Source organism: Cetorhinus maximus, chromosome 24 (genome assembly GCF_964194155.1).
Source record: "Cetorhinus maximus chromosome 24, sCetMax3.hap1.1, whole genome shotgun sequence".
Lineage (NCBI taxonomy): Eukaryota > Metazoa > Chordata > Chondrichthyes > Lamniformes > Cetorhinidae > Cetorhinus > Cetorhinus maximus.
In genome coordinates this window covers 46,198,880-46,212,706 of record NC_135902.1, presented here as the reverse complement: position 1 = coordinate 46,212,706, position 13,827 = coordinate 46,198,880, and the positions used below count along the sequence as shown (strand labels likewise).

At 39.7% G+C, this 13,827-nt stretch overlaps 1 protein-coding gene across 2 annotated transcripts in view; it reads right to left on the bottom strand.

Moving 5' to 3' along the window:
- The window catches only part of LOC144699854 (E3 ubiquitin-protein ligase rnf213-alpha-like), a 159,607-nt gene that overhangs the window by 131,018 nt on the left and 14,762 nt on the right, over nucleotides 1-13,827 (bottom strand). For both annotated transcript variants that reach the window (XM_078571162.1, XM_078571160.1), the window contains 2 exons: nucleotides 10,465-11,118; nucleotides 3,006-3,641 (listed from right to left, as the gene is read on the bottom strand). In XM_078571162.1, the coding sequence (XP_078427288.1) occupies nucleotides 3,006-3,641; nucleotides 10,465-11,118 (1,290 nt within the window). The remainder of the gene's footprint in view (nucleotides 1-3,005; nucleotides 3,642-10,464; nucleotides 11,119-13,827) is intronic.

Here is a 13,827-nt window from a genome sequence, read left to right as displayed (position 1 = left end):
AGAAAAGAGGTGAAATATAAGCTGGTTTAAGGGCGGGGTGGGACAGGAAGAGCTGGATAGAGGGCCAGTGATAGGTGGAGATAACCAAAATATGTCATAGACAAAAGGCCAAAGAGGTGTTGAAGCTGGTGATTTTATCTAAGGAATGTGATAATAAAGATGCAGATAGCCCTAGTGGGGGTGGGATGGGGGGAAGGGATCGAAATAAGCTAAAAGGCAGAGATAAAACAATGGACGGAAATACATTTAAAAATAATGGAAATAGGTGGGAAAAGAAAAATCTATATAAATTATTGAAAAAAAGCGGGATCAGAAAGGGGGTGGGGATGGAGGAGACAGTTCATGATCTAAAATTGTTGAACTCAATATTCAGTCCGGAAGGCTGTAAAGTGCCTAGTTGGAAGATGAGGTGCTGTTCCTCCAGTTTGCGTTGAGCTTCACTGGAACATTGCAGCAGACCAAAGATGGACATGTGGGCATGAGAGCAGGGTGGAGTGTTGAAATGGCAAGCGACAGGGAGGTCTGGGTCATGTTTGCAGACAGACCGAAGGTGTTCTGCAAAGCGGTCACCCAGTCTGCGTTTGGTCTCTCCAGTGTAGAGGAGACTGCATTGGGAGCAACGAATGCAGTAGACTAAATTGAGGGAGTGCAAGTGAAATGCTGCTTCACTTGAAAGGAGTGTTTGGGCCCTTGGACAGTGAGGAGAGGGGAAGGAAAGGGGTAGGTGTTGCACCTTCTGCGGTTGCATGGGAAGGTGCCGTGGGAGGGGGTTGAGGTGTAGGGGGTGGTGGAGGAGTGGACCAGGGTGTCCTGGAGGGAACAATACCTGTGGAATGCCGCCAGAGGGATGAAGGGAAGATGTGTTTGGTGGTGGCATCATGCTGGAGTTGGCAGAATGGCGGAGGATGATCCTTTGAATGCAGAGGCTGGTGGGGTGATAAGTGAGGACAAGGGGGACCCTATCATGCTTCTGGGAGGGAGAGGAAGGTGTGAGGGCGGATGCGTGTGAGATGGGCCGGACACGGTTGTGGGCCCTGTCAACCACCATGGGTGGAAAACCTCGGTCAAGGAAGACATGTCAGAGGAACTGTTTTTGAAAATGGCATCATCAGGACAGATGCGACGGAGGCAAAGAAACTGAGAGAATGGGATGGAGTCCTTACAGGAAGTGAGGTGTGAGGGGCTGTAGTTGAGGTAGCTGTGGGAGTCGGTAGGCTTGTAATGAATATTGGTGGACAGTCTATCACCAGAAATTGAGATAGAGAGGTCAAGGAAGGGAAGGGAAATGTCAGAGATGGACCATGTGAAAATGACGGAGGGGTGGAAATTGGAAGCAAAATTAATAAATTTTTCCAGGTCCAGACGAGAGCATGAAGCAGCACCGAAGCAATCATCGATGTACCAGAGAAAGAGTTGTGTGAGGGGGCCGGAGTAGGACTGGAACAAGGAATGTTCCACATACCCCATAAAGAGACAGGCATAACTGGGGCCCATGTGGGTACCCACAGCCACACCTTTTATTTGGAGGACTGTATATAGAAATGGGACTACTGTTAAATATCTCTTCAAAGCGAAAAAAGTGAAAGGTCACAATCTGCTGTTCCTTTTTAGAAGGCTTTTTACATTGGCAGTCATTGAGTTTTTATTAAATTATAGGAGCTGGTTAGTCTACCTAATCTTTCTGTGGAATCTTCAATGTGCCCAACTGAGCGTTGCTGGGTCAAAATCTTGGAATTCCCTATCCAACGACATTGTGGAGGGTATTTTTGGCACATGGGCTGCAGCAATTCAAGGTGGTGGCTAATCAGCACCTTCGAGGGTAACTATGGATGGGCAATAAATGCCATCGTTGCCAGCAACACCCACATCCCAAAAGTTTCTTTAAAAATGTTCTATATTCCTATCAAGAAATCCTGGAACAAAGGACATTAGAAAAATGACACATGATCCATACCTGAAACATTAAACTTGTCTGTTCTCTCTACAAATGCTATTGATTGTTTTGAGCACTCTGCTTTGCTTTAAAATCATGTGACTTTCCAAAGCAGCTGTCAAACATCACAGGATTCTAATGTTTAAATTGAATAACTTCACCTTCCACCCGTGAACAAGTAACCTATTCTTTCTGAATGAAGTCTGAAGAAGTCAGCTAAAATCTTTTAATAACTGCATTCAATATAATGCACAAGGCCATTACTGAATTCCAATTTACATGTACGTGCCCCATATAAATGGCAGGAGGCCATCTGAGTCTACAAAGTTCTTTAAGTGAACAGAAACAAAAATAGAAAAAGCAGGTCAATCAGCATCTGTGAAAAGGGCATATAGGTGATGGTTTGAGAGATTTTGTCTTCAAGTTGTTCTAATTCTATTTAAATGCTTGCTCATATTTCATTTTTACCGTTCTGCTGAAGAGTTACATGTGAAACATTAACTTATTCTGCAGTTGGTTGATCCTGGCTGGCAATAACAGGGGGCTCAGCTCACTTAGTCTAGAGGAACAATTGATTGCTATCCATTGGCACAGGATGAAAAGCCTGCAGGCTATCAGCTGATGACAAGACTGGATTTCGCTGCGCAGCCTCACCCATCAACCCATGCCAACAATCATTATCCAGTGTTTTTCTCTCTGCTTATAATGTCTTTACAAATTAGTTGAAACTAACATACAGGACAAAACAATTAGGGGCTGTTCAAGGTTCATGCATGAAGAATAGCACATTAGGTGAGGCGCCAGAGGCATCCAAAGATCATGCCCATCAGCAGTCAAGGAGAGAAAGGCTGAAAAAAAAATCTGGATTTTTAGAATTTCCTTGCTCCACTGACTATCCAACAAAAAAAATTGGAACATCTCATGCAGAATTATCTTCCTTAACAACATTTGTTCTGGTATGCCAAGTTATATTTGATAGTTTCAAGCTATTGCTATTGATTGGAAACATCATTTTTAAAAAAATCTAAAATAGTCAGAAAAAATTTATTTCTATATATAGTAAAATTGTAACCTTGGTGCACAGAATGTCCTTTTCTTTCTTTGAATCATATTGCTTATTATTTTTTTCTTCAATCGAACTACTCAAGTCGCTGTCAGCTGTATAAAGTTGTTCACTGTCAGTATTAGTGGCTGCTGATCCAGATTCACCTGAACCATCTTCTCTTCCAAGTTCAGTGTCATCTTTTCCGCTACTCTGTTTCTCAGTGGTTAAAATTCCATCACCCATTACATAGGCTGACTGGTTGTTCTCGTTTGAGTGAAGCAGGCCACTTTCAGTAGCAGATTGGACTGCACCAGCTTTGTTCTTAGCAGTTACAATGCTGTCTTTGGATGCTGTGAAGGCTGGGTTTACCTGATCTTTGATTGGACTGCAACTACCTGGAGTTTCCTCCATTTCTGTCGAGTTGGGAGTATGTCCATCATTTACTGCAGCCTGCAGATCAGCAATATCGCTAGCAGAGTTTAGGTCACTAGTCAAATCACTGCTGACAGAGTTACCAGTAGTTTCATCACCAACTTTGCTTTCTTCTATTTCAATATCCCTGTGTTCACTGTCTGAATGCAAGTGTTTGAGTTGAGAAGAAGAGGAAATGCCTTTACATTTATCAGCTGCACTCAATTTCTTTGATCTCTTCTTTCTCTGTTTCTGTTTAAAAATGGAAGATATTCAAATCAGATCATGTGAACGAAAGCAATGAACACCAATATCAAACTACTCAACTACAGATCCTTTACACATTTTAAATTTCCATCTCTTTTGTCACACAGATGTAAAACCTAAACTTTCCCTAAGCTAAATATTGTTAGATTAGAAAATTTCATAGAAATAAAATATTTCTAAACTATACTCCTAAAAAGTGAGCAACTCATGTTCAGTGCAGAAATGTTACCAACATAAAAGCTGCATTTTAAATCTGAAGATATTCAATTCATTTTCATTCAATTCAACACTTCACTGCATCTTTAATAACTTCAATAAGAAACAGCATGAACTGAATTAGTTATTTACTTTTCTAGTATGGATAAGAACTATTTTAAATTTGATTGTAATCATTTTGCCCATCTGTTCCCATTTTATTTAAAAGTAATACTGAATGTTTCAGCACATCACCTGTTAATCACTAAGGCATGAACTTTCCTGATGCCACTGAAAGGCAGAAGAGTTAGTTATTGCATTCTAAATGTCAAAGCCCAGTATTTTCTGCTTTGCTTCAATATACATATATGACTGAAATCTATTTAATTAATATGTATTTTTAAAATTTCAGTTTTCCAGATGAAAGATGCTACTGGGATTTTAAAGAGGGAATCTCAATCAGTACCTAAACAAAAAAGCTATTTTTTTTTTTAAAAAAGGAGTTGCTGTTAGGCCAGCATTTGATGTCAACCCTAATTGCCCTTGAGGAGGCAGTAGTGAGCTGCCTCCTTGAGCCACTGCACTCCATCTGGTATAGGTACACACACAATGCGGTCACATGATAGGACAGGGTATCAAAGAAGAAATAGTGGGAGCTTATCAGAAAGGTATGGCAATTATCATGGGGGATTTTAATCTACATATAGACTGGAATAATCAGATGGGCAAAAGTAGATTAGAATGTTTTCTGGGTAATTTCTTAAATCAGCACGTTCTGCAGCCAACCAAGGAGCAATTTATACTAGACCTAGGGTTGTGCAATGAGATAGGATTAATTAATGACCTTATAGTGAAGGCAACCCCAGGTAATAGTGATCATAATATGATTGAATTTTACATTCAGTTTGAGGGAGAGAGAGTGGATCTAAGATTAATATTTTAACTTAAATAAAGGCAATTATGAGGGCATGAATGCAGAGCTAGTGAAAGTGAACCAGCAATTTAGGTTAAGGGATAGGTCAATAGAGATGCAGTGGCAGACATTTAAGGGGATATTTCAAAATATACAAAATAGATAAATTCCAACAAGAAAAAATCCAAAGGGAAGACCCATCATCCGTGGTTAACTAAAAAAAGTTAAAGATAGTATCGAACTTAAAGAAAAAGCATTTAATTATACAAAGATGGGTGGCAGGTCAGAAGACTGGACAGAATATAAAAAAAAGCAAAGGATAACTAAAAGATTAATAAGGAGGGAAAAATTAGAGTACCCGAGAAAGCTAGCTAGAAATATAAAGACAGATAATAAAAGTTTCTATAGATATTTTTTAAAACAGTTAACAAAGTGAGTCTGGGGAGTTAATAATGGAAAATAAGGAGATGGCAGATAAACTGAACAGGTATTTTGTATCTGTCTTCACTACAGAGGATATAGGTAACATCCCAGAAATGGTCCTAGGTCAGGAATTGGAACAGGGGAAAGAACTCAAGAACATTACAATCACCAGGGAAGTTACTGAGCAAAAAGTTGAAACTGGGGGTTGACAAGTCCCCAGGTCCTGACGGATTTCATCCTAGGATCTTAAAAGTGGCTAGTAAGTAATTGATACGTTGGTTTTAATTGTCTAAAATTCACTAGATTCGGGGAAGGTTCCATTAGATTGGAAAATAGCTAATTCAAAAAGAGGAGTCAGAAAACTATAGGCCAGTTAGCTTAACATCTGTCATAGGGAAAACGTTACAAACTATTAAAGACATCATAACAGGGCATTTAGATAAGTTCAAGGTAATCAGGCAGAGTCAACATGGTTTTGTGAAAGAAAATCACGTTTAACCAATTTATTGGAGCTCTTTGAAGAACTGTGGAAAAGGGGATCCGGTGGATATACTGTATTTAGATTTTCAGAAGGCATTTGATAAGGTGCCTCATCAAAGATTATTGCAAAAAATAAAAGCTCATGGTGTATGGGGTAACATATTGGCATGGATAGAAGATTGGCTAGCTAACAGGAAACAGAATAGGCATAAATGAATCATTTTCTGGTTGGCAGGATATGACAAGTGGTGTGGCACAGGGATCGGTGATGGGGCCTCAACTCTTTACAATTTATATAAATGATTTGGATGAATTGACTGATGGTATACTTGCTAAATTTGCTGGTGACAAAGATAGGAAGGAAAGTAAGTTGTGAAGAAGGCATAAGTAGACTACAAAAGGATATAGATAGGTTGGGTGAGTGGGCAAAGAGCAGGCAATTGGAGTATGATGTGGGAAAATGTGAGGTTGTCCATTTTGGCAGGACGAATAAAAAAGAAGCATATTATCTAAATGGTGAGAGATTGCAGAGCTCTGAGATGCAGAGAGAGCTGGGCGTCCTAGTGCATGAATTGCAAAAGTTAGTATGCAGATGTGGCAAGTAATAAGCAAGGCTAATAGAATGTTATCATTTATTGGAAGGGGAATTGAATACAAGAATAGGGAGGATATGCTTCAGTTATACAGGGCATCGATGAGACCACATCTGGAGTACTGCGTACAGTATTGGTATCCTTAAAGAAACATGTAAATGCATTGGAAGCAATTCAGAAGAGGTTTACTAGATTAATAGCTGAATGTGCAGGTTGTCTTATGAGGAACGGCTGGCAGGCTTGGCTCGTATCCGCTGAAGTTTGGAAGAGTAAGCGGCAACTTGATTGAAACATAAAAGATCCTGAGGTGACTTGACAGGTGGATGTGGAAAGGATGTTTTCTCTTGTGGGAGAATCTAGAACTAGGGACCGCTGTTTAAAAATAAGGGGTCGCCCAATTAAGACAGAGATGAGAAAAGGCTTTTTCTCTCAAAAGGTTCTGTCACAAAACTACTGTATTTTTCATATTATTGTGGGGTATTGTAAAGTAGGCTTATGTTTGTGTGTGTGGATGGTTGTGTGTGGCTGATTTAATTGAATTAGAGTCAGATGGACTGTAAGGTTGAAATTATCAAAAGAGTTAGGTGTAAAAAGGGTATTTGAAATGCTAATGCGTGAGCTGGGGTAAAGTCAATAGATAGGGTGTGAATGAAAGTTGCATTTTAAGATAAGTGGAGAGGTGGTTGGTTTTCAAAGAAACATGATAAAGTTTTACAACTAACAGGATAAATAGGGCAAGGTTATCACTTTTATTTTTCCCCAAACGGAAAAGGCCATATTGACAACATGAAAGATTTTTATAGCATGAGAGAAGTAAATTCCAAAGACATATGGAAACAATGGGATTTACAGATTAAAGAGGACGGAATATATTTAAAGGGGGGGGAGGGGAAGGTTGTATCAGGGGTGGCCACGTAAGATCTAAAAGATACACCATGTGAAGCAGACTTGGGGGAAATAGCCTGTAGCCACCTTGCAAAAGTCTGATGTTCTAGTAACCAAAGTTGTGTTAAAAAGCCTTTGGAATTCCACTGTTGAGTGGGTGGTATGGTAACCTTGCTGATTGCCTCTCTACATTTAAAATCTATTTCTGGACTGTTGCCTTAAAGTGGGTGTGTAGTTGAGAGTCAGCTTAATTAGCAATTTTGGGATTTATTAAAATATTAAGTAATGGTATGACTGTAATCTTGTGCATGTGCTTTATTATTTTTTTTGTTGATTAACGTTTTAATTTAACATTTAAAATCTGCAAAGATGTTAGTGGACTCATTGCACAAACCCTCTCATAATAAATACAAATTGCAAAACCATCGTGATAGTGTGGCCAAGTTTCCCTTGTGGATTTGGTCAGTCTGACAAATACCACCTGCCGTCCCATAACAGTTGAGACTTTGGAATTCTCTTCCTCAAAAGGTGGTTGAGGCAGAGTCTTTGAATATCTTTAAGGCAGAAGTAGATAGATTCTTGATAAGCAAGAGGGTGAAAGGTTATCAGGGGTAGGCAGGAATGTGAAGTTGAGGTTAAAATTAGATCAGCCATGATCTTATTGAATGGCAGAGCAGGCTTGAGGGGCCAAGTGGCCTACTCCTGCTCTTAATTTGTATGTTTGTATGCTTTTCGAAAGGGAGTTCCAGGATTTTGATCCAGCTACAATGAAGGAATGGCAATACAGTTCCAGGTCAGATGGTATGTGGCTTGGAGGAGAACTTGCAGGTTATGGTGTTCCCATGTGACTACTGCCCTTGTCCTTCTAGGTGGTAGAGTTTGCGTTGGAAGGTGCTAAAGTAGACTGATGGGGTGGTAATTGGCCACGTTGGATTTGTCAGCTTTCTGTGGACAGGACATAATTGGGCAATTCACACATTGCCAGGTAGATGACAGTGTTGCAGCTGTACTCAAAGCAGCTTGGTTAGAGACATGGCTAGTTCTGGAGCACAGGTTTTCAGTACTACTGTTGGAATGTTGTCAGGGCCCATAGTTTTTGCAGTATTCAGTGCCATATAGATGTCAGGAGACCATTATGTGACTCCACTAAAATTCAGGTGCTATCATCTTTAAATTAACTTTAATTTAACCCAGAAACAAAAAAAAATGCAAGTCAATCCACATTTGTTGAAAGAACATAAATGGTGATGGTTTGAGAGATTTTTTTCCCTATTCACACACTGTTCTAATTCCATTTAAATGATTGCTCAATTTTCAGTTCTGTTGAGAAGTTGCACCTGAAATATGAACTTATTCTGTACTTTCCGCAGATGAATGATCGGCTGCGTATTTTAAGAATTTTCTATTTTTGTTTCAGATTTCTAACATTTGCTTCTTAATTTTGAATGTAGAGACAAACAAGGACGATTTCAACAAATAATCCATTACAGACAAAAATGCTCCATTTTTGCCACAGTTCAAGACTAAAGTAGGTCAAGTGAACTGGTTAGCTTCAGTTTTTCTATAGATAGTCAAGTTCCTCAGTCACACCAAATAGTTAGGTAGGTCCACTAGCCAAATATTTACCAGTAACAAGAAATCAGCATTATATCCAATTCATTTTGCATTCAGTAAGTACCTCAAAATACCATGGGATATAGAAAGTATTCCAGTCAATGTTAATAAACAACAGCATGACCTGTGAGTTAAATGAAAGCACTAATCATCCTTAGAATATTTAAGATGACGAGTGTCTTGGTAATGAAAGAAAAAACACCAAATTGCACCTGGAAATATTGGGCTTTAAAAATAAGACCTGAGTTTTTTTAAAAATGCACACAAACCAATGCCTGGAATGCTGCAGGGTGACTCCCTAAGAGGTAATAGAACACTACCCTGTTGCCAGACAAGGTACTTCTAAAGATATCCAGAAACTAATTGTTCACTCTGGTAAAGGCAATAGGACATAATGGGAGATAATGGGAGGCGAGTATCATCTCATCAAGAAATCCTGTGAACAATGCAGACAGATTTGTAAATTCACTTCCCACTTGGAATATACAAAAGAGGGGTTAAAAGTGAGCTGTAAAGCTGTTTCAGTGTCTGTCTGCTGGTGGGTATTCTAAGAGAGCAAGTACTAGAAGTTTGACTCAGAAGTAACAGCCATACACACTACCCCTGTAAATCACCATTATGCAGGTATCCCGATCTCTCTCTCTCTACAGGAGTCAACACTACTGGAACCTCGAATATATACATATCCACTTACTTCAAGATAAATTCTTACTTTTAACCTGTATGACTGTATAGGCATGTGTTTTACCCTTTCTTGCCTTCAGTAGTTAATAAACTTACTCCTACCTTTAACTCATGAAAGTCTGATTAAATTGGCTCTTTCAAAACCAGAACAATTGGGTCTGGGAAAAATGTATCCGTGAAAGGGATCCTTTTTAGATTAAATCTTGTTGCGACCAACTTGGGGGTGGGGACTGAATAAAGACAGGGAGCCAGTTCGTCCCTCCTCACCCAGGGCATAACAATTTGGGGGTGTCCCAGCCAGATGGTGACAAATTGAGGGGTCTCATCTGGACCAACTACTTTAGGGAACCTCACCTGGGGGTGGGTCATCACAAATGTCATGGAGTCATTTGCGGCACAGAAGGAGATGAATAAGCCCACGGTCCATGCCAGCTGTCAGGAGAATTGCCCTTGACCTGAAGTGTTAACTTTGTTTCTCTCTCCACAGACGTTGCCAGGCCTGATTATTTCCAGCATCTTCTGTTTTTATTTATTATAGCTAATTTCAGTGATTTAAAAAGTGACCTCAGCTCAAATAGGCTTAGAGAGGCAACTGAGTGCTATCCATTGGTCCACACAGGTAAGTCTGTGGCTATAAGCTGATGAAAGGGTTGAATTTGTCAGTGATGCCTCACCGATTAAATAACACAACCTGCTGTATGTTTACAAAGGTGTTTAGGAGATTAGCTGAGATGTCAGTGGCTAACCAGCATCCGTGGAAGTTGAGGAGGGGGAGGGAGGATTAAAAAAAGTTTGAAAAATCATTTGGATATTTAGAATTTCCTTACTCCACTAACCATCTAACCAACAGACAATGAAACACATCAAGCAAATATCTCCCTTTTCAATGTTTGTTCTGATATGCCAAGTTCAATTTCATATTTTCAGGTTATTGCTATGGATTTGAAACAGCTTTTAAAAAATCTTGAATAGAATTAAAAACAGTTTGTTTCATAAATAAAAGTTATAATGTAGTTGTAACCTTAGTGAGTGGAATGTCCTTTTCCTTCATGTCATATTGCTCGTCATTTTTTTCTTCAACAGAACTACTTAAGTCGCTGTCTGCTGTATGAAGTTGTTCACTGTCAGCATTAACGGCTGCTGATCCAGATTCACCTGAACCATCTTCTCTTCCAAGTTCAATGTCATCTTTCCCGCTGCTCAGTTTCTCAGTGGTTAAAATTCCATCACCCATTACATAGGCTGACTGGTTGTTCTTGATTGGGTGAAGCAGGCCACTCTCAGTAGCAGATTGGACTGCACCATCCTTGTTGTCAGCAGTTACAATACTGTCTTTGGACACTGCAGAGCCTGGATTTACCTGATCTTTGATTGGACTGCAACTATCTGGAGTTCCCTCCATATCTGTTGAGTTGGGAGAATGCTCATCATCTACAGCACCCTGCAGATCAGCAATATCGCTAGCAGAGTGTAGGTCACTGGTCAAATCATTGCTGGCAGAGTAACCACTAGTTTCATTACCAACTTTGTTGTGTTGATCAGTTGCATTATCAACTTTAATGTGTTGTTCAGTTTCAATGTCCTTATGTTCACTTTCACTCAAGTGTTTGAGTTGAAGAGCAGGGATCTCTTTATCAGCTGCATTCAATTTCTTCAATCCCTTTTTTCTTTTTTTCTGTATAAAAAATAGAAGATATCAGAGTCAGATCATGTGAATGATGGCAATGAACACCAACATCAATCTACTCAACTATAGGTCCTTCACACATTTTAAAACTCCAGCCCTCTTATCACACAACTGCAAAATTCAATTTTTCCCAAGCTAAATATTGTTAGATTAGAATATTTAATAGTAATAAAACATTTCTAAACTTTCAGTTTTAGAAAATGAATAACTCGCGTTCAGTGCAGAAATGTTACCAATATAAAAGGGGCATTTAAAAAGCTGAAGATATTGTAAACATTCTGTTTCAATTCACTTTGACTCAACACTTTACTGCATTTTTGATAACTTCAATAAGAAACAGCATGAATTAAATTAGTTATTTACTTCTCCAAATTTGAGTTTTTTTCAATTTACTGCACTTAAACTAACCGTCTATTCCTATTTTATTTGAAAGTAACAAGCTGAAGGTTGTAAAACATTGTAAACACTGGGTCGTCTGTCAATCACTACGGCATGAGCTTTCCTGATGCCAATGAAAGTTAGATGAGTTAGTTGTTACATTCTAAATGTCAAAACCCACCACCTGGAATGTTAACTCTGTTTCTCTCTCCACAGATGCTTTCTGACCTGCTGAATATTCCCAACATTTTGGTTTTATTCCAATATTTCCTGCTTTGCTTCAAGATGAATATAAAACCAATGAATTTAGTCATGTAAGTATTTTGACACAAGTATGTTTGAAATAATTAATTTTCCATGTGAATGATGTTGCTGACTTTTCAAGAGCAATCTTAAATGATGCCCCAGTCAATATTGCTCTTTTTTTCTTTAAATATATCTTTTTATTTAAAATATTAAATGTCACAAATATCATTGCAAAAACTCAGCTGGAGTAGACACTGAAGTCAAAAGCATGATGAAAGCAAATGATCAGTCTTTTCCATTAAATAACTTGGTCTTTTTTACTCCTGAGACACGGGCTGGCTGAATTGGGTGCAGGAAGAATGGGATCAAGAGCAAATGAGATGGCTGCACAGGCAGATTAGGTTGGAGTGGGCACCCCACAGAGAAGATGCAAGGTGGGGTCACAAGTTGGGGTCCAAAAGCAAGTACACAATCTCACATCAAAAACATGGCAGAAGCAGAAAACAAAGAAACCAAAACCCTTCCTGAGCACTGTTTTTTTATATCTGACTGACACAAAAGTAAGCTGATCCCTTCTAATTACATGATGGATAACACAATGTGGTTATCGCAGACCAATCCAAAAGTCAGGAAGAACAATACATTCAATCATGGTGCGAAACATATTGGCTTGGATTTGCTACAATTAGAGCGGTGAGGCAAACAGTGCTCATTGTTATTATGGGGAAATTGAACAGCAATTTCCAACATCTGCACGTGTGCAGCAAGATGTGGAAATCCAAAAGTTGCCATCAGAGATGCCCTGTTTCTCCACAGGGTGCGCTGTTACCATCCTCACCAACACATTTGGCATTGTAATCACTAAAACAATGGGTGAGGTGGGTTAGTCAGGTCTGGTCAGAACTTAAAAACAAAAAGATAAAAGCTACTGCGGATGCTGGAAATCCAAAACAAAAACAGAATTACCTGGAAAAACTCAGCAGGTCTGGCAGCATCGGCGGAGAAGAAATCAGTTAACATTTCGAGCCTTCATGGCCCTTCGGCAGAACTGAAGCATAGTTAGAAGAAGGGAGAAATATAAATTGGTTTAAGGTGGGTGGTGGCGGTGGGGGGAGAGAGAGACATTGAGGGTGTGGTGATTGTGGAGATGAGCAGATAATCAAAAGATGTCACAGACAAAAGGGTCAAAGAGGTGTTTTGTCTGAGAAAAGTGCTAATTAAGAATGGAAGACAGGATATTCAAAGTACAGCTCTAGTGGGGGTGGGGTGGAAAGGCTAACGAGGTTTTAGTTTTAGATTTAAAAATAATGGAAATAGGTGGGGAAAGAAGAATCTATATAAATTATTGAAAAAAAAAGCGGGGCGGGAAGAAACGGGGTGGGGATGGGGGGAGGGGGAGTTTAAGATCTAAAGTTGTTGAATTCAATATTCAGCCCGGAAGGCTGTAAAGTGCCTAGTCGGAAGATGAGGTGCTGTTCCTCCAGTTTGCGTTGGGCTTCACTGGAACAAGTTCCAGTGAAGCCCAACGCAAACTGGAGGAACAGCATCTCATCTTCCGACTAGGCACTTTACAGCCTTCCGGGCTGAATATTGAATTCAACAACTTTAGATCTTAAACTCCCCCTCCCCCCATCCCCACCCCGTTTCTCTCCCCCCCCCCCCCCCCCCCCCCCCCACACCTTAAACCAATTTATATTTCTCCCTTCTTCTAACTATGCTTCAGTTCTGCCGAAGGGCCATGAAGGCTCGAAACGTTAACTGATTTCTTCTCCACCGATGCTGCCAGACCTGCTGACTTTTTCCAGGTAATTCTGGTCAGAACTTGATGTACTTGCCCACTAGTTGCAATATGACAATAAGTCTCCACTTGAAATCCCCTAAAACGTTTGTGGCGAGCTGAACAGCAAGGTCTGTTCCTTAGCTGCTGACTGCAAAACCTGGGATCAGAAGATGATCTGGTTTGGAACACTAGCCACTCCTGCACAATAGTTGTTTTCTTGTCAATTCTCAACTCTTTCAAGATGTTGATTCCTGATAGAAGTATATTTCCACAGGTGCTAGTTATCTTACCCA